The sequence below is a fragment of the Bufo gargarizans genome, chromosome 3 (genome assembly GCF_014858855.1).
Source record: "Bufo gargarizans isolate SCDJY-AF-19 chromosome 3, ASM1485885v1, whole genome shotgun sequence".
NCBI classification, from domain to species: Eukaryota; Metazoa; Chordata; class Amphibia; order Anura; family Bufonidae; genus Bufo; species Bufo gargarizans.
In genome coordinates, this window is record NC_058082.1 from 218962186 (window position 1) to 218989073 (window position 26888).

The window sequence follows — 26888 nt, forward strand, 5'->3', positions numbered from 1 at the left end:
TTACAGTAGAAACCTGGTGCCACAAGAAAAACAAGTTTCAAAGACTATCATTGAATACAGTGGTTCTTCAAGTTAGAGTGTTACTTGGTTCCGAGGCAACCGTTGCATGTTCAAAGCATTGTAACTTGAGTCCATGGAAAACTAGTAATTGGTTACAAAGCCCCAAATGTCATCCCTGAAAGCTGTAAGGGTACATTCAGACGACTGACGACTGTTTAAAAAAAATGGATGCTTGTTTTCCTTTGTCCAGATAATTTCCGGCCTATTTTTGCTTAATAGGGAACGGCACTCGATTTGCACATATTTGTTGAGACATATATGTTAAGGCTCATGCAGATGACCATATTTACGTGGCGGTCCGCAAAAAATGGCTCTGCAAAAAATACAGATGATGTCCGTGTGCATTCCGTATTTTGCGGAACGGAACAGCTAGCCCCTAATAGAACAGTTCTATCTTTGTCCGTAATGCGGACAATAATAGGACATGTTCTATTTTTTTGCGGAACGGAAATACAGACATACGGAAACGGAATGCACACGGAGTACCTTCAGTTTTTTTTTGCGGACCTATTGAAGTGAATGGTTCTGCATACGGTCTGAAAAAAACCCAGAACAGACACGGAAAGAAAATACATTCGTGTGCATGAGCCCTTATTGTTGATTTATTCGTTTTATGATTTTTCTCTGTCATTTCCACATTTCTTTTATATATCCTTTCCACATTCAGGACACAAGACGTCATCTCTTTCTGTAAGAAAGCCACGACCCACCAAAGAAATTGCACACTTCTTACAGTTAAAGCAATCACTGTGCCATTGACGTTCCTCAAAAGATATATATTTCGTTCCTCCAAGCCCTGGTAAATGAAAGAGATCACAGATATAAACCATTATTACAAAAATGAAAACACAATATGCACAATTATAGAATCTGATTATTGTTCAAATCAACATATCAGTCTAAGCCCTCATGCACATGACCGTTCCGTTTTTTTTCGGTCCGCAAATTGCGGATCCGCAAAACACGGAAGCCGCCCGTGTGCCTTCTGCAATTTGCAGAAGGCAAATGGAACAGGTGGCCCATTGTAGAAATGCCTATCCTTGTCCACAAAACGGAACAGAACAACGGTCGTGTGCATGAGGCCTAAACGTCTTCTGCTTTAACTCCATTCCTATGTTTGGCTGAAAAGGTTTTCGATTCAAGACCTCATCTATTAGCCAGAGAAGAGGAAAAAAGGTTCTCTTGGTCTTGGGCATGTCCTTTTGCTATATAGACAATTGATTTTGGTGACAGTAAGGCCCCTTTCACACGGGCGTTGCGGGAAAATGTGCGGGTGCGTTGCGGGAACACCCGTGATTTTTCTGCGCGAGTGCAAAACATTGTAATGCGTTTTGGACTTGTGTGAGAAAAATCGCGCATGTTTGGGATCGGTGTTCTGTAGATTGTATTATTTTCCCTTATAACATGGTTTTAAGGGAAAATAATAGCATTCTGAATGCAGAATGCATAGTAAAATAGCGCTGGAAGGGTTAAAAAATAAATAAAACATAATTTAACTCGCCTTAATCCACTTGTTCGCGCACCCCGGCATCTCCTTCTGTCTTCATCTTAGCTTTTTGTAGCAACAAGGACCTTTGGTGACGTCACAGTCATCACATGATCCATCACCATGGTAAAAGATCATGTGATGGATGATGTGATGACTGTGATGTCACCAAAGGTCCTTGTTGCTACAAAAAGCTAAGATCAAGACAGAAGGAGATGCCGGGGTGCGCGAACAAGTGGATTAAGGCGAGTTAAATTCTTTTTTATTTATTTTTTAACCCTTCCAGCGCTATTTTACTATGCATTCTGTATTCAGAATGCTATTATTTTCCCTTATAACCATGTTATAAGGGAAAATAATAATGATCGGGTCTCCAACCCGATTGTCTCCTAGCAACCGTGCGTGAAAATCACACCGCATCCGCACTTGCTTGTGGATGCTTGCGATTTTCACGCAACCCCATTCACTTCTATGGGGCCTGCGTTGTGTGGATTATCGCACCGCAACGCACAAAGAGGAGCATGCTACGATTTTCACGCAACGCATAAGTGATGAGTGAAAATCACCGCTCATGTGAACAGCCCCATAGAAATGAATGGGTCCGGATTTAGTGCGGGTGCAATGCGTTCACTTCACGCATTGCACCCGCGCAGAATACTCGCTCGTGTGAAAGGGGCCTAATGCTGAACTAACTGTAATGCTAGCTTGCCTAAAGGTGAACTTCAGATGAATTTTCAGAATAAGCTGTCATATGTGTGCATGAAGGGTAGCTCTGCTGCTTACTATTACATGACTTGTATTCAGCCCCAGAGTAAGCACAGACTAGCTGCTATGATGTTTCCCATAGACAGCACCCAGAGAGGAAGAGATCATGTGTCACGGATGTTCCCGCGACAGGTGGCAGAAGATCGGTGAGACTGGCAACATGTGGTTTGATCTGACATGTTTTCTTTTTGGATCAAATTACGTCTGTGTTTCTGGTGCTTGCCACACCTTCTTTCCCCAGGTGTGGCTATTAGGCCTCTGTTACACGGGCGTTCCGGATTTGCTCCAGATGCGTCGCGTGTGCATTGCGTAAAAACCCGCGCGAGTAGGCATGCAATTGCAGTCCGTTTTGACTGCGATTGCATTCAGATGTTCAGTTTTTTCCACACGACTGCAATGCGTTTTGCACGTGCGTGAGAAAAAACTGAATGTGGTACCCAGACCCGAACCTGGACTTCTTCACTGAAGTTTGGGTTTGGGTTAGGTGTTCTATTAATTTTAATATTTTCCCTTATAACATGGTTATAAGGGAAAATAATAACATTCTTAATACAGAATGCTTACTAAAATGTGGATTGAGGGGTTAAAAAATAAATAGAATTAACTCACCTTATCCAATTGATCGCGCAGCTGGCATCGTCTTCTTGCTTCTTCTTTTAGAACCTGCAAAAGGACCTTTGATGACGTAATCACATGGTGAGCGCGGTGACGTCACCGCAGGTCCTGCTGAATTAAGATAGAAGATTTCGTCATCAAAGATCCTTTTGCAGGTGCTAAAAGAAGCAAGAAGACGATGCCAGCTGCACGATCAATTGGATAAGGTGAGTTAATTTTTTTTATTTTTTAACCCCTCAATCCACATTTTAGTAAGCATTCTGTATCAAGAATGCTATTATTTTCCCTTATAACCATGTTATAAGGGAAAATAATACAGTGAATACACTTTAATCGAGTCTGGGGTTGCCTTTATCCCTATCATCTCCTAGCAATCATGCGTGAAAATCGCATCGCATCCGTACTTGCTTGCGGATGCTTGCGAATTTTACGCAGAACCATTCATTTCTATGGGGCTTGCATTGCGTAAAAAACTGAATATAGAACATGCTGCTATTTTCACACAATGCACAAGTGATGCGTGAAAATCACTGGTCATCTGAATAGCCCCATTGAGGTGAATTGGTCCGGATTCAGTGCAGGTGCAATGCGGAATTCTCACCCGTGTGAAAGGGGCCTTAGGGTCATTTAACCTTCTCTATTTATAGTTGCTTCTCCCACAATGCTGTGCAGTTTATAGCTTCTGTTTGGACCTTTGGATAGATTGTGTTTGCATCTCGGCTGAGTTTCTGGTGCTTTCATTGCTCCTTTGAAGTTGAGTCTTTCCTTTCTCTTTTGTATTTTGTTTGGGTTCTGTGTGTTGCATTTCCTTATTGTTTGTATTAGGCCTGAAGGAGACTCCTGTTCGTCCTTCCTTTTGGAGGAACAGGTAGTCTCCTGCCATTAGTACCAGGGTCCTATAGGGCTTGATAGGACTCTAGGTATTCCTGCGTGTGAACTCACCTACATTTGGGGTCTGTTCATACTGGTAGTCAGTCAGGATTTTGGTCTAGGGTTTTCACTAGGAGGTGTCCATTTTCCTTTCCTAGTTCTCAGGCCTGATTCCCAGTTCCCCCCCTTCCTTCCTATGCTCAGTGTGGTGTTTCCCTTCCACACCGAAGTGTGACATTATACTCCCCTATCTCTCTGAAGCACACTCAGAAGCAGCAGCATAGAGGACGTTATACATAAGTACTGAGCAGTGTAGCGGTGAATTCAGCACTAAGGTGAGATATATAACTTACTAGACCCAGCAATTAGGTAAAATAAAACACATACTTAGAGGCTTCAGCCACATCTCTTTGTGTTTTTCTGTCTCACTCTTGAGCTGCTCGCTTTTCTTCCTCCTTATCCCCTCTCCATAGACTTCTATGGGCAGCAGTTTTTTAATAAAATTTCTTACAAAATCAAGCTTTTGTGTACAAATTATTTCAGTAAATTAGAGTTGGTGATCAGTGTAAGTGGTGGAGAGAGGAAAAGAAGTGGCTGATAGGTGGAGAAAGTCATTTTTCTGTCATACAATAAATTACAAAGCTTCTTATCCTCATGTGTACTATTGATTTATCGGAAACAATAATGTTTAGGTACACTTTAAAGGGGTTTTCTAGCCTTAAACTGCATTTTTAATAAGGCCCAAGACTATGTTGCGTCTAAAGCAAAAATGCGTTCACCTGCTCCCCACAGCTCTGTTCCAGTACCAAGGCTCCATTCAGCAATCTTTCCAATACTTGGCATGTGTACTTCTGGCCAGGGTCCGTGCACTGCTGAAGTCATTCCCTGGTCTTAGCTACTTGGTCATGGCGCTGCTTGGGGACACATCACCGCTGAGGCCAATGAATGACTGTAGCATGTGACCCTGTCTAGAAGTTTACATGCCGGGGACTGGTAAGATTTCAGGAAGGAGCCTATGTGCCGGAATGGATTTTTTACTTTTATGGTCCTAGGCCTAATTAAAAAGGTTTCTAGGCCTGAAACCCCCTTTAAGGGTTCCAGGTTTCCACCTCAGATTATAGTTAATCGTTGGTGATGACACCCTGTAATTAGCTTATCATCATGCTAACAAAAAGGGATTTTCCAAGTCAGCCTTGGTCACACAGGACTAATAGATAACTGTTAAATCTACAGCCATCACACTATAAGTTTTGATACAATAGTGTGGGGGATGGATTTTCAAGATGGTCATAAAAATGTTTCTGTGGAACCACATGTGCAGTACAGCTGTAGGAGCTCAGGAAGCAGCTGCTACATCCAGACATTTTAACTGTGCAGTTTTAGATTTCTTTGTAGCATAGCAGTAATGCATACAGTAGTGCTTCAGCTAACCGTTGTGCTGTCCATGGAAAGCATTGCTCTGTCTTAACCAAAAGCATTGGAGTGTCAGTGAGTGACCCTAACGCTTAATATACTGCATTTTACCACATATTTTAAATGATGCAGGGGACTCTGACGTCCCCGTTATCAGCATACTCAACAGATAAACCATAAAAGTATTTAAGTGGAAAGCCGCTTTTAACGTTTTACTTTTTCCTGCTATATTTTTATATTTTCCATGGTTAATGCTATGTTTTAAAGCTTCATCTTCCTGAATATAATACATTGCCTATATTCCATGTATTGCAGCCCTATTGTTACATCATATCGATTTTATCAAGTAAAATAAAGCAAAACATGTGTACCACTTATGGGACTGGTGCATCCAGCACATTTCTTGGCATATAAATTGCAGAAGCAGTTCAGGCAATAGGCAAATTCATCCCGGGAAGTAAATCTTTGCCCAGACAATGGTTTCTTGCAGCCAGTACAGATAAAGCACTCCTTATGCCAGGGCTGATCCCGATAGGTGACACCTCCTGTAGTGATGGCCTTGAATAGAACAGAATACACTGCTGACATCAGACCTAAAAGGAGTTGTACAGGTCTTTTTATTTTTAATTTCATTTCCCACCCAAAAACCTACAACCCATCCAGCACTACCTGTCAAGAGATCTATACTTACTTGCTGGGTCACGTGCCGCTGGGAGACAGTCATTGGCTGCAGCGGCACATGTGATACAGTCATTGGCTGCAGTGGCACATGTGATACAGTCATTGGCTGCAGTGGCACATGTGATACAGTCATTGGCTGCAGTGGCACATGTGTCCATACAGAAGTTATTGGCTGCAGCAGTGCATGTGTGTCTATACAGAAGTTAACAGACAGGGATCAGAACTCCAGTAAAGACAATCTGGGAGCCATGAAAAGAATGGCAGGACAGGTACTTATAGATCTCTTCAAAAGGTACCAATTGGGGGGGGGGGGGTAGAAAAATAAGTCCTGCTTAGCTCCTATAACCTTGGTTTAACAAATGTTATAATTTGTCTTGTGGAGATGACCAGTTCACCATTTACTTGGCCATATGTGTTTCTTGTTGACTATTAACATTACAGCTCCCACAGATGATCCCAAAACCCCTTAAAGGGAGTCTGTCAGCAGATTTACCCCTTTTTAACAGTTGCCATACCGCTGTAGCCGCAAAACAGATGATTAACACAGTACCTTTATATGCTTTGGTGGACTTTTAAATATGCCAAAAATGAACTTTGATGAGGGCTCGCAAGTGCCCAGGGCGGAGTCCACCGGGTTGGAGCCCAGACAGCTCTGCCTCTTCGGCTCTTATCCCCGCCCAGCCTCCTCCTCTGCCCGCCTATCTGTTGTCTCTCCCCCTCAGCGAGATCCCGCGCCGATGCGATAACTTCCTTGGCCGGGGAATGCGCACTGCCATGCCCATTGCTGACACGGCATCGCAGTAGCTTATGCGCATGCCCTGACCAAAGAAGTCATCGCGTCGGCGCGGGATCTCGCTGAGGGGGAGAGACAACAGATAGGCGGGCAGAGGAGGAGGCTGGGCGGGGATAAGAGCCGAAGAGGCAGAGCTGCCTGGGCTCCAACCCGGTGGACTCCGCCCTGGGCACTTGCGGGCCCTCATCAAAGTTCGTTTTTGGCATATTTAAAAGTCCACCAAAGCATATAAAGGTACTGTGTTAATCATCTGTATTGCGGCTACAGCGGTATGGCAACTGTTAAAAAGGGGTAAATCTGCTGACAGACTCCCTTTAATAGAAAATCTACAGTTCTGCAGTGATATATTCAGGGAACATGCAGGACAATCCTAATGGCAGCACCCAGTATTCCCAGGAACAGGTAAAGAGGTGAAACTGCTGGATAGATAGAATTTGAACAATTTGATAGAGACCATACTCAATTCCTTAAATGCTAATGATTTCTTTTCAAGGAAAACCGTTCTTTGGGCTGTCTGCATATAACTACAATGCTGTGTATAAATGTCACTGCAGAGCTAGTAGCTTGCGGAGGTCTCTTCCTTCCTGACCAAGCTATACATTGCGTTCCAGCAAGCGTCAATGAAACTCATCTAGCATTTAGAGACATTAAATGTGTCTTGCAAAAAAGTCAGAAAAGATAAAAATTGCATTTGTATGCCACTGAAAAAGTGAAGTTGTTGTATTCATTGTAAGAGTAAATGGCATTGTACAGTACAGACCAAAAGTTTGGACACACCTTCTCATTCAAAGAGTTTTCTTTATTTTCATGACTATGAAAATTGTAGATTCACACTGAAGGCATCAAAACTATGAATTAAGGCTACTTTCACACTAGCGCTTGATCGGATCCGTTCTGAACGGATCCGATCATATTAATGCAGACGGAGGCTCCGTTCAGTACGGATCCGTCTGCATTAATAACTTAGAAAAATTTCTAAGTGCGCAAGATGCCTGAGCGGATCCGTTCAGACTTTCAATGTAAAGTCAATGGGGGACGGATCCGCTTGAAGATTGAGCCATATGGTGTCATCTTCAAGCGGATCCGTTCCCATTGACTTACATTGTAAGTCTGAACGGATCCGCTCGCCTCCGCACGGCCAGGCGGACAGCTGAACGCTGCAAGCAGCGTTCAGCTGTCCGCCTGGCCGTGCGGAGGCAAGCGGAGCGGAGGCTGAACGCCGCCAGACTGATGCAGTCTGAGCGGATCCGCTCCATTCAGACTGCATCAGGGCTGGACGGAGGCGTTCGGGTCCGCTCGTGAGCTGCTTAAAACGGTGGTCACGTGCGGACCGACGAACGCTAGTGTGAAAGTAGCCTTACACATGTGGAATTATATACATAACAAAAAAGTGTGAAACAACTGAAAATATGTCATATTCTAGGTTCTTCAAAGTAGCCACCTTTTGCTTTGATTACTGCTTTGCACACTCTTGGCATTCTCTTGATGAGCTTCAGGAAGTAGTCACCTGAAATGGTCTTCCAACAGTCTTGAAGGAGTTCCCAGAGATGCTTAGCACTTGTTGGCCCTTTTGCCTTCACTCTGCGGTCCAGCTCACCCCAAACCATCTCGATTGGGTTCAGGTCCGGTGACTGTGGAGGCCAGGTCATCTGGCGCAGCACCCCATCACTCTCCTTCATGGTCAAATAGCCCTTACACAGCCTGTAGGTGTGTTTGGGGTCATTGTCCTGTTGAAAAATAAATGATGGTCCAACTAAACGCAAACCGGATAGAATAGCATGCCGCTGCAAGATGCTGTGGTAGCCATGCTGGTTCAGTATGCCTTCAATTTTGAATAAATCCCCAACAGTGTCACCAGCAAAGCACCCCCACACCATCACACCTCCTCCTCCATGCTTCACGGTGGGAACCAGGCATGTAGAGTCCATCCGTTCACCTTTTCTGCGTCGCACAAAGACACGGTGGTTGGAACCAAAGATCTCAAATTTGGACTCATCAGACCAAAGCACAGATTTCCACTGGTCTAATGTCCATTCCTTGTGTTCTGTAGCCCAAACAAGTCTCTTCTGCTTGTTGCCTGTCCTTAGCAGTGGTTTCCTAGCAGATATTCTACCATGAAGGCCTGATTCACACAGTCTCCTCTTAACAGTTGTTCTAGAGATGTGTCTGCTGCTAGAACTCTGTGTGGCATTGACCTGGTCTCTAATCTGAGCTGCTGTTAACCTGCGATTTCTGAGGCTGGTGACTCGGATGAACTTATCCTCTGCAGCAGAGGTGACTCTTGGTCTTCCTTTCCTGGGGCGGTCCGCATGTGAGCCAGTTTCTTTGTAGCGCTTGATGGTTTTTGTGACTGCACTTGGGGACACTTTCAAAGTTTTCCCAATTTTTCGGACTGACTGACTTTCATTTCTTAAAGTAATGATGGCCACTCGTTTTTCTTTATTTAGCTGCTTTTTTTCTTGCCATAATACAAATGCTAACAGTCTATTCAGTAGGACTATCGGCTGTGTATCCACCTGACTTCTCCACAATGCAACTGATGGTCCCAACCCCATTTATAAGGCAAGAAATCCCACTTATTAAACCTGACAGGGCACACCTATGAAGTGAAAACCATTTCAGGTGACTACCTCTTGAAGCTCATCAAGAAAATGCCAAGAGTTTGCAAAGCAGTAATCAAAGCAAAAGGTGGCTACTTTGAAGAACCTAGAATATGACATATTTTCAGTTGTTTCACACTTTTTTGTTTGGTATATAATTCCACATAGTTTTGATGCCTTCAGTGTGAATCTACAATTTTCATAGTCATGAAAATAAAGAAAACTCTTTGAATGAGAAGGTGTGTCCAAACTTTTGGTCTGTACTGTATATTATCATATAGGTCATGTGTTCAGAGATGTCAATAAATTAGCATTTAATGTTGGTTTATATGATGCCACTGTTGATATATGTGGGGCGATTTCCTCTTATAAACATATGGGGGAAACATAGTTTAAAAACTAATAACAATAAAGTGAAAATAACATAGTAAAAACAAAAATATTTTTAAAAAATTAACAAAAACGCATCCTGACAGACGATAAAAGTGTCATGGCAATTACCGTTCTTGAAAGAGGAACCTATTTCAGTACAGTATATTAGTGAACCTTTGGCTCTGTTAGGATTTCGGTGTACATTGTATCACCTAATTTAATAAAAAAGTCCTAAATCCATGTGATTTTTTTCCCATAGCATGTCATTTCGTTCTGTAAAACTCCTGTCACATGCACTTTAAGGTAACAATAAAAGTGAAAGATGAAATCTCACTGTTCTGTTATATTGATCTCCTACCTTTTTACACTGAATGCAATGCATTGCAAACTGCTTTTCATAACATGGCACACAAAAGTTCTGGTTCTCTTTGGGGATGAAGCTCTTTGTACCTATAGGCTGCTGGCATCGCGCACAGATAAAGCAAGTCTCGTGCCAGCTGTTTCCCTTATATTCCATCTTGCGTGTTCCTGTGTGTCAATAAAAAGAGTTTATAACAGTTAGATCCTGACTGCCAGGAATATAACTCTATTATAGTGGCCCTTACAGACAGTATGAATTGTTTCCAATGTTTGTGACCACAGCGGTGGAGGAGCTGCCCATAGCAGCTAATAGGTCTGCTTATTTCATTTTCAAACTGTTGTGGTCAACCCCTCCACTTTTTAGATGTGTCCCCAAAAGAGTGCACAACATAAGCAAAATATACAAAGTCAAGGGACTAAACCAATTCTAATATTTATGGTTATCCTTTACCAAACATATTAGGCACATGGAAACAGAACTCCAAAAATGATGATAGAAAATGAGGGTTAAAACCAGGGGCGTAACTACCATAGTGGCAGACCATGTGATTGCTATGGGGCCCAGGGCAAGAGGGAGCCCAGTTTGGATCATCCCCTCTTCTACTGGGGTGAAAACTTAGTTAGGACTCTACCCTCTAAAGGAACAACTTTTAGCAAATGAGGCAGTGGAAAAAATGGCCCACGGGTCACTGAAAGGGGTTTAGGCGGAAACTCTTCAGCCATGTGTGGGTGGCCTGTCTTGATCCTTGCTATGGGGCCCTTACTTCCCTATGTACGCCACTGGTTAGAACCTTCTAGCATAGAAGGCTAAAATTCTTGGCATTCAGTATTTTGTAGAATGCATTTTCCAAATCTGAATAAAAAATGACTCCCAACACCCACCAACCTGGCATGATAGTTTTCTTGCATTCATTGCATTTGGAAGAATATTCATTAGAGTAACATTCAGTACAAATGAGATGTTCATCCTTGGCAGCAAATGGCTTGTCCACCAGTGAGCGCTTGCACTGGAAGCAGTGAAAGCAGGCTTCATGCCAGTGTCGATCCTTGTATGAAAGATCCTGAAAGAGCAATAGCCACCATTAGTTGTCACACATTTAATACCATATAGATCTGCAATTAAAAGGCTTGTCTGAAATACAAAAGACATTGTCAACCTAAAGCAACGCTTAGTTCAAGAAAAAAAAGGCCCATTAACTGGTGAACAGAACACTTACATAGTGTCCTTTTCATCTTTTCAGCTGCAGATCCACCAATGTCTGGGCTCCTCTTCTACCATACAAGATGGCCGCACCACTTCTCAGATTTCTTGATGCACACTGTGCATTTGGTAGTCCAAGACACTTCCTACTTGTCCAGCCCTGCCCTCATATTGGCCAGCACCGTTCATGTGCCAGCAAATCCGAGGGCAGCAGGAAGTGTCTTGGACTACTAATTGCAAAGTATGCATCAGGCAGTCTGAGAAGTGGTGCGGCCATCTTGAATGACAGAAGAAGAGCCTTGGAAATGGCTGATCTACAGCTGAAAAGATGGCACCAGGTGTTACGTTCATTTCTCAGTTAATGTGATTGGGCCCCCCCCCCCCCCCTTGAACTGGAGGGTCGCTTTATTAGAAGGACCTACATACAGTACATCATATAGCCAAAGTGCAGTGTCTACAAAAAGCATAGTTCTCTCTCTCAACATCCAGTTGTACCTGTATTAATAAGTAGTAGCAATAAATGAGGAACGAAACAAAGTAGAGTTAAAAAAGTGGGACCCTCTCCAGACTATTTTTCACATGGGGAATAAAATTATTTAGTAAAACAGACATGTCAGGAGTGGTAACAGATCCTCTTTAAATAGTTGGCAAACCTATTTGAAATACAATCATTTATTTATCACATCACATCGTCAAATAAATTAGCAAGTCCTCAAATCTTTTTATATTTTACCATAAACTGCCAGATCACATGATTAAAATAAATCTGTCACATTACATAGTGCAGATTCTGCAGAAAACTTGGCGAAGCTAGCATGAGACATAATCCTCTCCATAAATAATAGTGTGACTTCACACAGGATATTTCTCAGTTTGGAGTAATCTCTGACAGCCCAGTAAAGAATAATTCCAATTCCAGTAGATATTAAGCATTCATAAATTGTGATATGTAAAAGGTATAAGTGCCAAAGAAGGTTACATTACCAGAGTCATTTCTCAAAGCAAATTTCTATTAAAATAAACTGAAAACCTATAAGCCAAAAAAAATACTATCATATAACGTTTACTAAGAATCTGTCTCATGGATTGTGGATTGTTATCTGCAGTAACACATGAGTAATACTGTAGATAAGGAGTCCAGGTTACCATTTAAAATTTTCCTTCTGCGCCCATGCCCTTATTGTCAGCATTTAAGGCTGTGCTGAGATACATTAGGGCACATTTATTAAGACTGGCGTTTTAGACATCGGCCTTAATAAAGCCCTGCACTGACGGTGGAGGGCGCCAAAGTTATGAAGAAGCTCCTGCCTCTCATAACTTCAGTGGATCCACCACAGCTTCTACATGTAAGCCTGCTACCTTGCTATTTTACATTTAGACCATTTTCTACACCTAAAACAGGTATAGAAAATGGTAAATGAGATGAGCCTGCTGGCGCCCCCCCCTTCCCCGCCCAGACCACACCCACTTTTTAACTTGGCATGAGCAGGGAAAAGTTGCAGATTGCAGTGCAAAGCATCTATTTGCCACAATCTTTGCCAGAAATACGCCTAATATATGGACTGTGTATTTCAGCCTAACTTTGAGTGCTGACAGTGGAGGAACAGGGGACAGCAGGAAAATAAAAAGTAAAGATCTGGACTCCTTATCTGCAGTATTACTTATATATTACTGCAGTTAACAGCCCAGAATCATGGTGACAGATTTCCTTCAAGGAATTACCAGTAAATGCAAGGATAGCTGGCAAGCAACTGCTATAGAGACTAAGCAGTATTGGTGGTACTAGTACTATATAAACTTGTGCATTAAAAGTGAAATGGGGAGGCAACGCAAGGTTAATGGAAGGAGGAAAGTAGCAGATCAATACCATTGCAGTTGACAGAATGACTGCCCAATTTTTCAGCAGATAATCACGAGCGAGCATTCGTATGATCGCTCGTTAGTGATCATCTGGCAGTGTAATACTGCCGCCGATTGCCCAATGAACGCGCAAACGCTAGTCGATTATCGGGCAATCAAAATCTTTTGACATGTTAAAAAATGATTGCTTGCTGATGGCAGATTGTTCTGTCTAATAACAATCTGCCACTGGCAAACCACTATTCAGCATGGAGACGAGCAAAGGCATAACGATCGCTCCTTCCTAGGCTGCGGAGGAGATCACTGCATGTAATAACAGTCTCCTCCACTAGCGAGCAGGCAATTGCCGCGAAGGAACACTTCCCTCCTGACAAAAATATACAATGCAACAGCACCCTGCAAACCAAATGAAGTACAATAATGCCAAAGTAATAGAAAGTATTCTGGTGCTAATGCTACGCTAATAAATTTAAGATGTTTGGCAAATATATTTTGTACAAAATTATTTCGGCCCGTCTGCCAAACGTCAAGGCGATCTCAGTAAGACGGGAACCTTACACTAAATACCACATTAACTGGAGCCATACTGGCCTCCATTACATTCAGGGAATGCAGGTTCCATATGCATGCCGAGCACACATCGTATTATACCTCTTAGGGTCTATTCACACGTCCGTTGTTTGTTTCCTGATCTGTTCCGTTTTTTGCTGAACAGATCTGGACCAGATCTGGACCCATTCATTTTCAATGGGTCCTGAAAAAAAATGGACAGCACAATGTCAGATTTTTTTTCAGGACCCATTGAAAATGAATGGGTCCAGATCTGGTCCAGATCTGTTCAGCAAAAAACGGAACAGATCAGGAAAGAAACAACGGACGTGTGAATGGACCCTTATGGTGCCACGATGGCCTCCATTATATTCAGGGGATGCAGGCTCCTCATGCATGCCAACACTATATAATACCTTTTTGGTGCCTCACTGGCCTCAATTTTGTTCAGGGAATGCAGGTTCCACTAGCATGCTGAGCCCACTCTGTATTCCACCTATCCTGGTGCCAAATGGCCTCCAATACATACAGGGAGAGCAGGCTACAGCTTTATAGCTACACTAATTAAAATCAGCCTATGAGGCAGACAGGTTATCAGGAGTGCACGACCAACAGAGTCAGCCACACCTCCGATACAAACTGCAAAGAAAAATTGGGGGTCAGTCAGCACATCCAGTGCGCAGGTGCGCATTGCCATGGCTGAAAGCACACAAGCAAAAAAATATATACAATGCAACAGCACTCTGCAAACCAAATAAACTACAATAATGCCAAAGTAATGCTGTTGCATTATTTTTTGCTTGTGTGCTTTCATCCATGGCAACGCGCAACGCGCAACTGCGCACTGGATGCGCTGACTGACCCCCAATTTTTCTTTGCAGTTTGTATCAGAGGTCTGGCTGAATCTGTTGGTGCAGCCCTGATCTCCACACGCACCTCTGTCCCTGCCTACTTGCACGGCCCGTCCTAACTGACGGCATGCAACTTGGCAGCGGTCCCTAGCTTAGATACGTGCAGGGGCCTAAAGAGTGCTAAAGTAATACGAAACAGAGTCAGGGAAGCAAAGGTCAAAGCCAGGAGGTAACGCAGGTACGCAAGGGAAAACACAATAGCAAGGTCAACACAAAAGGAGTTAACAAGGTCAGAAAACAAAGCCGAGGTCCAAACACAATAGCTAGGTAACAATAGGAATGCTGGTGAAGGTAGAAAGACCAAAGGAAGTACAATAATGCCAAAGTAATAGAAAGTAAAACGTGACTCGCATAAAATAGCCCAATATAGCCAAGCTCAGCTCTCCTGCTGCTTGTTGTCTGGGGGACGGAGGATGCCGGCCACGCAGAGGAGGCATGCGCGGCTGGATCCTCCCCGCCCCCTGGTCCCCATGGAGACGAGAACGCCGCCCGTATCCTCACTCCGCTATGCGCGTGAAATGCCAATGCCGCTGCGAAGGGAGAGTGCGCCGCTGGCTCTCCGTGACAGACTCCTGTTAAGCTGAAGAAATATTGTTCTGCCTAACCCAGTAAATTTTCAGAATGAATATGCCCAGCCAAGAACATTTCAAGTAAAAATGTTCAAACACACACAATTCAGTCCTCAGTTTTTATTGAAACCACTGTCCAGAATAATATTTATCCTGCAACTCAAATAAATAAATGTACGACTACTTCTGCTGAAACTTTTGTCCTGAACTTTTTACATCCACTGTGACCACTGATAATCTAATCCAAGATATAGTTTATATGACTACCATCTGCAAATATGAACAAACAACAACTAATAGGATTAGACTTGGAGTATTCTGCTGCCAAAAATGTCAAAACAGTAAAAAATATGTTGGTTTTATGGCGTGTTGATCCCCTTTTGTATGCATACAGCTGTAATTTGTACTATGAACCTCACACAGCAAATTCCATTATAGCCACTCTGGCTGAACACTTCATTGTAGGCTTTGGATTTGAAGCTAAAATAGCTCATTAAGGAATGTGGTTAAAAAGACTCCAACTAAGACCAATAATCCAGTTTCTGGCTTAGTAGAACTCAACAGCTACCATTTTCTAATGTGGGGGGAGTGAGACAGCAGTGAGACATGGGAGAATACCTCTTTTTTTTTTACTATTGCCAGATTCATTTAACAAAGTTAAGGGGTTATCTAGAAAGGTCATTTCCAGGAGCCAATTAGTGAATTCTGACATATAGTGGTTGTCTATTGAAGATAACCCCTATTCATCTTTACATCAGAGGGTCCCCCACTAGGGACTCCCTCTATGAGCCAGAATGGAGAATTGTTCAGTTTGAGCGTCTCCCATTCTGGTAGACTCAAGCCATCCTTGTATTATATCTGAATAGCTGTCATGTAACATTAAATTTCGCATGCAGTGATTATTTCTAGGTGGGCAATTCTCTACCTCTCCCCCCTCCAGTAAAATTAAAGTTTGCCAGGTTGCTGGAAGCAGCTGTATTTTAAAAGACAAAATGCAAAAAGAGAGCATTGATCTCACATCCACATGCAATGCATAGCTCTATTGCTTCTATGCATAATTTATTACTGTATACGAGACACTTTGTATAGTTTTTTTTTATCAAAATGCATAAGCCTACACAACATGTCTTGGTGGCTTTTTTCAAGTGGGTTCCTATTCTGATTTGGTGACCATCCCACCACAACACAGCACCCGCAGGTGGCAAGACCTAGCATTCCAACAGCAACCCTGCTGTCAGGCTAAGCCCCTTGGCATTGGGCCCCAAAAATCCACAGACACAGCAACCATGCAGCACTGCACTCAGTACAGGCCACCTTGACATGGTGAGTGGACCCATGTTTTTTACGTATACTAAGTGCCTTGTGTACAGTTCATAAATGCCACTGAGATGCAATAGATCAATGCATGACATGTGGATATACAGACCATGTCTATTTCTCCATACTCTTGAATTTTAAAAGACCCCTGTAAAAGGTCCTTCATTCAGAAACCTCATCTATTAGTAAGATTAGAAAGTGGATACAAAAATCATCTCTAAGTCTGGAGGCACCAACATGTCCATAGGGTTTCTACCACTTGCATATCACATATTTGGTGATCAGACACTAGCGATCCGCTAGTGTCTGATGTAGCTTACAAGCTAATTATTACCTTAATCCGTTCGGCCCATACCTCAAAAAAAGCACTTATATCTTTATGCAAATGAGCCTCTAGGTGCTATGCAGGCGTTTTTCCAGCACCTAGAGGCTCCGTCTACCTTGCAGTTTGCCGCCCATCGCCTCGCTCCAGCACGCCCATCTCTTACCGTATTCGATCCTCCCCCTGCTTCAGCCTTCAGAAATCCCGCGCCTGCGCCGTTTGTCGCGGCATTCGGAGGCATTCGGCGCAGGCGCAGTCAATGTCTGACCGCTCCGTGCTCAGACATTTCCACTGCGCCTGCGCCGATGTCATCGGCGCAGGCGCAGTGGAAATGTCTGAGCACGGAGCGGTCAGACATTGACTGCGCCTGCGCCGAATGCCGCGACGAACGGCACAGGCGCGAGATTTCGGAAGGCAGAAGCAGGGGGAGGATCGAATAGAGTTGAAGATGGGCGTGCTGGAGCGAGGCGCTGGGCGGCAAACTGCAAGGTAGACGGAGCCTCTAGGTGCTGGAAAAACGCCTGCATAGCACCTAGAGGCTCATTTGCATAAAGATATAAGTGCTTTTTTTGAGGTATGGGCCGAACGGATTAAGGTAATAATTAGCTTGTAAGCTACATCAGACACTAGCGGATCGCTAGTGTCTGATCACCAAATATGTGATATGCAAGTGGTAGAAACCCTTTAAATAGACATAACATTGATTTACAACTGGTAAGTGTGTAATGCTTCATTTTACCTGCAGTGAAACTAATACTTGTTGTCCTACAGACTACAGCTGATCATTGGCTCCAGGCACTGAGACACCCTCTGAATAATTTATTTCCTGTGGGTCTTTTTAACAAAAAGTTTTTGTGTAAAGTGGACAACCCTTTTCAAGAGCAGAGTTGTCACCATAAAACCCTGTGGTGTCAACAGGAACTCAACTCAAATTTTTTTTTACGAATGCACTGACCTGACATACGTATATCAAAATATCAATGTATTCAAAATCAACCTAGAGGGATGAAGGTGGAAAATGGGGGCTCGTTAGCTCAGAGGTAATTCTACCCAAACCTGAAAATGTAATTTGAGGTGCAGTTACATTTTTTTCACATCACATTACAGAATAGAGAAAATATGTATAATTTAAACTATAGCTTGACTCACTTCATGATTCATACCTAAAAATGATAATTTAGTGGTCATTTATCCCAGTCTTTAAAGACAGAAGTGATCATTAGCATTTCATTTATGTCCTGTGATGTTCTCAGTAAAGGAAATTCCAGGACAATAGTCATTTTTTCACATTCTGATCATCATGCTTCTGAGAATCTCCAGGACTAACTATGGTACATACAGGACACAGTTCCACTGGGGTAGGCTATGGTGCAGCTTTTGAGTCGTTCACAAATAGCAACCCCTTTCTTCTGCTTACTTTTGGAATGTGCTTCTCCTTGTATAAATCTTAAATCGTGCATCGTATACACATTCCAAGACTAACTACATTTTTCTCTAATTTTTGCCAGATCATTTTACCACAAAATATGCAAGAGTTTGTAATTTACTCAATGGTTTTACAAACAATAACTTGAAATGATTACATGTAATGTGATGGCTTTATTCCAACTATGTTATTGGTACCACATGTAGTTGTTAGTTTCTGGACTCCAAGATAATAGAAATAAGCTAGACTAAATGCTATTATCAAGGTGACATCATCGAGATATGTCCTACCATACATCATTTTAGATCCAGGAGAGTACAGAGGGGGCTGTCACACCTAGATATTGGTGTCTAAGGGGGCCCAGCAGTACTTATCTGCTGCCTATAGGTGAATTGACACTATTATGCTCTGCAGTTAAAGTAAAAGAGGACATGTACCATGCATACCTATTACCCATACCTTTACCCAAGTGTTCACTTCAGGAGAACCGCACACCGCAACACACATTTCACCAGTAACTGTTCTCTGGTAGTTTTTTTTGTACAGCTCCTCTATATTTTAAATGTATAGACTCATTAGAAGTTTTGTCTGCCAACAAGGAATGATTTCTCCCCCTTAAAATGTTTTTGGGAAATGATATTTAATTGTTTCAAATAACAAATCATGAATAATATGAGTTTAAAAGTTCAAGATGATTAATTCCTAAATATTTTTCTGACTCTAATGTTCTGACTTCCTTCCAACTTTTGAAATTCCTGATGTCCCTTGCACAAGAAAATGGGACACAACTCCAGAGAATAATTTATCTTGCTTTCACTGGGAGAGAAAGGGATGTTCACTATTTCCATGCTTATTTAACAATTGGATGAATCCTAAAACATTGTTAGCCCAGCGGTCTGTACCGTCACTGCTGCCCCTACCCGCGGACACGGGCTCCCTTTTTCCCTCCTGCTGCCATGTGCCGTACTGACAAGTGCGGGCAGCAGGTAGCTTAACTGTTGCATCTGTGCTAAATGCCATTTACTTCCTACTGGAGACCTGTACTGTTCTTAGGGCTTGCATGGGTGTGTCTCTCGTCACTTGTGAGACAGCACGTTAACGCCCTCTGTCTCACCAGTCTATGACTGGATTGCAGGAGGTATTTGAAGGCGCTTCCTAGCATAGGAAGATGCCTGAGCAACTCATGGTCACTAGTTGGTCTAGTTTCAAGTGTAAAGGTCTTTTTCAAGGTCTGCTTTGCCTATTTGCCGCCTGCCTCTGACCTCAGACTTTGTTTAAGGACCTTGCTTCTTTGCCGCCTGCCTCTGACCTCGGACTTTGTTTACAGACCTTGCTTGATCGCTGCCTGCCCTGACCCACGACTTCCTGAACATGTACTTCCCCTTGGTGCTTGCAGCAGTATTTCTGACCCCATGGTCAGCTGCCACTGACTCTGGGACTATCCTCACCATCAGAGGCTCTAGTGAAGACCAGGTAGTTGCTTAGTCACGCCCCTCCAGAGTATAGCCAGTCAGTGGTGCAGTGGGTCCACACCCGCTTGCATAACAAAAAAAAAAGCGAAAAATATATCTCTATTTTACCTGTGATTTTGGAATAAAAAAAAAAATCAGATACAATGATGTTGTTTTCTTTTGGCTGTCTTGCTTTTCATTCATGGAGTTATGTCAATGAAAAGAGAGCACAATGACTTGAGTTTACTATTATGGCTGCACCCTAATTCTTGCATAATGTGTGGCAACTTTGGGGGCATTTTTGGCACAATTGGGTGCATATCTTTTTAGACATATTTATGAAAAAAGTAAACCAAAAACAATAATCAACTCGACCTTGCACTCCGAGGGGCATGGATTCCTGCCACAAAATGTTGTCGCATGGTAAGCCAAATAAAAGATTGTGTACAGTTAGACTAGAAAGTAGCGATAAGTGAGCCTTTTGAGATTCGGTTGGTTTCAGGTTCGGCAACATTTTTAAAAAGTTTAGTTTGGACCAGAATCGATTCTACCAAAACAAAGCTGCTCTACTTGTCCTGATTGATATATAATACCCTCAAGTCTCCTAGGACTCAGAAATTGTAGGAAAAGATATTATGTATTTTTCAAGAATTTTTGCATTTTCACTCCCCTCATTCCAAAGCTCCAATGACAGCAATAGGAAGTAGTGATACTGACATACATAGCTATAGATAAACTCATAATTGGTGTTAACGAACTATATGTTTAAACACACACCACGCCATCATATATGTTATGCTTTTTCATATACCAAAGCTTCCAGAAATTGCCACTTATCGGGGGCAGATGGTGTTTATTGAAAAGAAAATAGAAAACAGTGGCTTGTTTGGGGACCAAGCATCCAAAAATTATGATAATTTTCAGAAGAAAAAGTGGTGGTTTGTCTCTCTACAGTGTAATTTGCATCTAGGTTCACTTGGAGAACAATGGCGTTATTTCCGTAAAATAGTTTTGCTATAATGCATGTGTAATAACAACGGACAGATATAATGCACTGAATTAAAAACATGCAATTGCTCTGCAGCAGAATGTTGTTGGGATGCTGTGCTGGCAATAATACAGTGCTCCAGACTAAAAAAAATAACTAGTAGCCATTGGCTCCTGAACTGAAAAATTTAGGAGCCAAATCAAATTTTTAGTCGCCAAATCGAAACCGAATAAAAATGTTGGTATCGTGACAACGCTACGCCGATCAGATCGGCATAGGGTTGTTTTGATACCAAAATTTTGATTCGCTTTCGTCACCATAAAAAAGTATTGCGATACTCAATAACGCGCAAAAAAAAACAACACCAAAAAAAGCTGCGTGCATTTCGCATTTTATGAAACATTCGGCCCATAATAGAACAGTCCTATCCTATTTTTTGGGGTGACAAGGTGACTAAAAAATGGCAAATGCTCACCGCATAGGAGATATTTTTTTATAATTTAATAGTTTGGACAGCGCTGTGTAATATGTTTATTTATTTATTGTTTATATATTTTATATGTAAAATTGGGAAAGGGGGGATTTAACTTAATATTTTAGGGTACTTTCACACTAGTGTTTTTCTTTTCCAGGCATAGAGTTCCGTCCTAGGGGCTCAATATCGGAAAAGAACTGATTAGGCATATCCCTATGCATTCTGAATGGAGAGTAATCCTGTTCAGGATGCATCAGGATGTCTTCAGTTCAGTCATTTTGACTGATCAGGCAAAAGATTAAACCGCAGCATGCTACGGTTTTATCTCAGACGAAAAAAACTGAAGATTTGCCTGAATGCCGGATCCAGCATTTTTTCCCATAGGAATGTATTAGTGCCGGATCTGGCATTCAAAATACCGGAATGCACCCGCACTAAATCCGGACCCATTCACTTCTATGGGGCTGTGCACATGAGCGATGATTTTCACACATCACTTGTGCGTTGCGTGAAAATCGCAGCATGCTCTATGTTGTGCGTTTTTCACGCAACGCAGGCCCCATAGAAGTGAATGGGGCTGCGTGAAAATCGCAAGCATCCGCAAGCAAGTACGGATGCGGTGCGATTTTCACTCATGGTTGCTAGGATGAAAGTCTATTCACTGTATTATTTTTCCTTATAACATGGTTCTAAGGGAAAATAATAGCATTCTTTAATACAGAATGCATAGTAGAAGGTCAATATAATAAACATTGGTGGCGCAGTGCGCGCACCCCCAACACCCCAGTATGATAAACATTGGTGGCGCAGTGTGCCTTCCTAATATAATAAACATTGGTGGCGCAATGTGCCCCCCTCAATATAATAAACATTGGTGGCGCAGTGCGCTCCCCCCCAACACCCTAGTATAGTAAACATTGGTGGCGCAGTGTGCCCCCCTCAATATAATAAACATTACCCCCCTAACACCTCAGTATAATAAACATTGGTGGGCGCAGTGTGCCCCCCCTCAATATAATAAACATTGGTGGCGCAGTGTGCACCCCCCCCCAACACCCCAGTATAATAAACATTGGTGGCGCAGTGTGCCCCCCCCCTCAATATAATTAACATTGGTGGCGCAGTGGGGAGTGCCAATGAGGGTTAAAAAATAAAAATTAACTCACCTCCTCCAATTGATCATCTCCTGTTCTTTCTTCAGGACCTGTCAAAGGACCTGTGGTGACATCACTGTGCTCATCACATGATACATCACATGATTCATCACCATGGTAATGGACCATGTGATGAGCTCAGTGACATCACCACAGGTCCTGAAGACAGAACAGGAGACCGACAGCTACGCGATCAACTGGTGGAGGTGAGTTAATTTTTTAAAGTTATTTTTTAACCCTCATTGGCACTTCCCACTGAGCCACCAATGTTTCTTATACTGTGGGGGGGGGCACACTGTGCCACCAATGTTTCTTATACTGGGGTGTTGGGGGGGCACACTGTGCCACCAATGTTTCTTATACTGGGGTGTTGGGGGGGCACACTGTGCCACCAATGTTTCTTATACTGGGGTGTTGGGGGGAACACTGTGCCACCAATGTTTCTTATACTGGGGTGTTGGGGGGGCACACTGTGCCACCAATGTTTCTTATACTGGGGTGTTGGGGGGGCACACTGTGCCACCAATGTTTCTTATACTGGGGTGTTGGTAGGGGGGAACATTGTACAGGGAGTCTAAGAAAGAATCGAATGAGTCACAAGTCGGATCTTTAGTTCTTTTCACCTGTGACTCATTCGATTCTTTCTCCCTGTACTTGTCAGTGACTCAGAGCTGCTAGTGCTCGCCTTGCTTTGCCTCAGCTCTGATTGGTTGGTGGGCGGGGAGGGGAGGGGCTGGCAGAAGCAGCTTCCACTCTAGGATCAGATTACACTCCTCCCGAGCCCCTCCCCTCCCTGCTGCCAGCGTCTCTGTGTGCTGTGACCGAGCTGACTCAGGCTGAGAAGAACATCGGCGGCGGCGGGGCAGAGAACTATCAGCTCCTGTGCCCGTCGCTGTTCAGCTGCAGAGCTGCCGCGGAGGGTCTAGTCGCAAATGGCGACAAGACTAAAAAGTCTTGTCGCCATTTGTAAATTCTTAGTCGCATTGGCGACCATTTTGTCACCATCTGGAGCCCTGTAATATATAGAAAGTTTAAGGTTTTGGGGAGAAAACAGCAGTCTCTGTTAAAATTATTTTAAAAAATAATAATTTCTTGCAGGTGGCTGGTTTTGATTTATCTGAAGCAAACCTGAAATTCATTTGGCGGGCGAATTTTTGTGAACTTTATCATCCAGCATCAGACACTACGATAAGTCTGGCTTATTTTTGGACTGCTTGTCTAACTATGAGGCAGAATTGGTCTTTGTTTCCGTGCATCTTAAAAAGGCATAGAAGATAGCAGTACTGGAAAAGTACTGATTACACCTTGGCAGCAGATACAGTTAGCATTCAGTATTTTGTGTATTTTTGTGTATTTTTTTCATGTATGGCAGGTAGTGTGACATTTGGTAACAATTTCATTATTAGCTGAGCCTGAGTTCCTGGAAACAAAATTAGTCCTGTTGCAGTTCAAATAGCCTAAGGCTAATAGATTCCCGTTTTTGGTCTAGTTTAAGACATAACATTTATTTCATTATTTAAAAATATACGGGAAGAAAAAAGAAATAGGTGATTTAAAAATAAAATTAGTCTTGCATTCATATAATACCATAGAAATGCCCCTGTAGCTGCTATATGACCATGGAGAGGTGTGCACAGCATTGCTCATACTAATTCCATCGCCACTGGCACTGTACCCTAAACGAACAACTTATCAGACCCCCAAAGTCTTCAACTGCTTATTTAACCAAAGTAAGACAACTTACCTCATAGAACAACTAATCGACCAACATGACTATGCGACTAAACATCACTCTGTAAAAGTGTTGCCTCACAAGTGAATGAGGTTGCAACATGATTTGCAAGTTGCCACCTCTGCAACCTTAGAATCTAAAAAAATCAAACAAAGCTGGATTTTGTTGTGGTTATGGGGTCACATTTGCACCAACCTGCAAGTCATGCTGTGACCCCATTAACTTGTGAAGCAGCACGGATGTCATGGGCAAGATTGTAGTGTAGCCCCAGCCTTATGGGAGATGAAAGCAATTACTTTAATCCTTTGCATGCAATCTAGTAGACAGCACATTTATTTTTATTTTAAGATCGCTGTGGGCCCCATAGCCTACAAGGCTCCATGTGCAGCTGTACAAGTTCCACCTATCATATGCCTAATACTGGTACATAATGAACCATAGTTCAGCAAAGGAGGTGGATGACAGATGACCGGACAAGGAGAGCAAGAATGAGTAACCATGCTTCTTGTGATAAAGAGGAGCTAAGGTTCTATCATACACGTCAGTTCTTTAGATGTAAGTGGTAGAGTATTTATCTCTCCTTCCCTTTTTTATCCCTGTTCTTTACTTAGCATGTATATTTAATAGGACAAAAAAAAATAAGCACTGGTTTAAAAGCTAACCGGCCATGGATACAATTTATCTCAGGAACCAATATATAAAAAATATAAAACCAGACTGCAAACCGTTACCTAACCAAAGATGTCTAGATGAATGAAAGCTAGCACCAGGCTAACTATACTGAACATTGGTTGCAGCTTGCTAACGGTGAATTCTCCCCTCAGACATTTATTGCATATCCACAGCATATGCCATACATGTCTGACAGTTGTGGGTCCCACCTACCCACACCTATTCCAAGAATGGGGGTCCTCCAACCTTTGTCCCACCCGGGGAGGTGTCCACTGCAACCATGCAGGGGAATGTGAGAAAAGGTACGCATGTGGTGGCTTTCTCCAGTCTGTAGGTCTTTCAGAAGCAGCAACATAGTGCAGAATGGAGAAGGCTGTGCATAGTGTTCCACTCGTGACAAAGGTGGCAGTCCCAGAGATGGGACCTACATCTAGCAGACATTTATGGTACATCCAGGAGGTAAAAAATAATATTATTTCTGAGTTTGTCTCTTCTATTTGTAGATTTATAAATCTGTTGGCAACTGTAAAAAACTTGAATGCACCATTAAGCAGAGATTTCACCGTACCTTGCCATCACAGCCAATGGGCTTCTTGCATTCTTCACATGTGTTGGAGTACAGATTCTCGTAACATTTCACACAATATGGATTTTCTTCTTTCAGAAGGTATTTTTTTCCAAACAGAGTTTCCTTGCAGTAATGGCAATCAAATCGCTCAGTCATTTTTAATACCGTTCACGCCTAACCTGTAAGATATGATATAATTAGACTTACCACAAGTAAAACTGGATAAAGATCGATGATAACAGTATTCATTTCCATTCATACCAGTCTAGACAGCTTCTCACTGGTTTAGGACACATATTAACAGCAAATATGTAACCACAGTAAAAAGCAGATAGCAATACATATCTTTTTTCTAATTGCAGATTTATTTATTCTATTTCCTGAACATGATTATAGGAGTGGCCATCTTGCCTGAGCTGTTCTTAACAGCATTTAGAAAATGTCTTTATGGCAGCCCTATGGTCCATAGACACAATGAACCAGCGGGCACCTCATTATCTTCTATGGGAGAGTTTTTTAGGCATGCTCTGTGACTAGTGTTAAACAAGCATGCAAGTTTCTGCTGGGATTTGAACTCACAACCTTCTACATTAGAGGCTAGGGCTTTAACCACTCAGCTATAAAGCTGAATGATAAACTGCGTCAGAAACACCTCATAGTAGTTTGTCATGTAGTAAGTATTCCTATACAGCAGAAGTATCATTTCATATTTCACTGCAGGTGAACATGTAGCTGTATAGTGTAGTGGTTAAGGTTCTTGGCTCTAATGTAGAAGGTTGTGAGTTCAAATCCCAGCAGAAACTTTTCAGAAATAGAGGCTAAATTTAATTTAAATATATATATATATATATAAGTTTTTAGCCATAATATATTTACATATATTATTAGATATATATTTAGAATATATAATATATGTAAATATATTATGGCTAAAAACATCAGTAGTAGTTGCCCACATATTATGCATTCATACTGTATATATCAGAAGTATGATTTTATATATATGTATATATATATATATATATATATATATATAGTAGGAAGAAATCCACGGCACATCCAAGGCGTAAAATAAGAACGGCTTTTATTTACCAGACAGCGACGTTGCGATGCACCTCTATGGGATCTTTCTCAAGCAGTCACTGCTTGAGAAAGATCCCATAGAGGTGGATCGAAACGTCGCTGTCTGGTGAATAAAAGTCGTTCTTATTTTACGCCTTGGATGTGCCATGGATTTCTTCCTACTAGATGTCTTGAAGGGGGATCGCCTTCACAGCCACTGGCACTCCGCCTGTACTATTTTCCGCAGTGCGGCTCCTATTTTGCTATTTTGCTTTTTTTTGTCTATATATATATATATATATATATATATATATATATATGCGCATGGATCCCAATATAAACTTTCAATGCGAATAGTCAGTCACAAAGTATAAGCTCACTGGTTGTTAGGTATAGAGTCCCATATACGGTTAGTATAATGTTATATATAATTTTTCAGAAAGGTCCTTACTTGCCAATTGTAGCAATGCTTGAAAGCGTATGCAGCCTGTGAGTTTGCGTTAGATAATATTCAGGCTGTTCATACGCACAGCGGCGTCCCGCTGTATTCAATATAGCAAAAGCGATCGCTTGTCGATGGTTTGTAGAGGCTTACCCGAGGGTCTTTTGATGTTGG

At 42.3% G+C, this 26888-nt stretch overlaps 1 protein-coding gene across 1 annotated transcript; it reads right to left on the minus strand.

The window, feature by feature from the left end:
- Positions 1–531: 531 nt before the first annotated feature.
- Positions 532–26888, minus strand: FHL2 (four and a half LIM domains 2). Its single transcript, XM_044286980.1, has 6 exons — positions 26868–26888; positions 25211–25389; positions 10902–11076; positions 10014–10183; positions 5581–5767; positions 532–856 (listed from the first exon to the last, which is right to left on the minus strand). Exons 2-6 carry the CDS (start codon positions 25364–25366, stop codon positions 705–707), a joined length of 840 nt encoding a protein of 279 aa, XP_044142915.1. The 5' UTR covers positions 25367–25389; positions 26868–26888; the 3' UTR covers positions 532–704.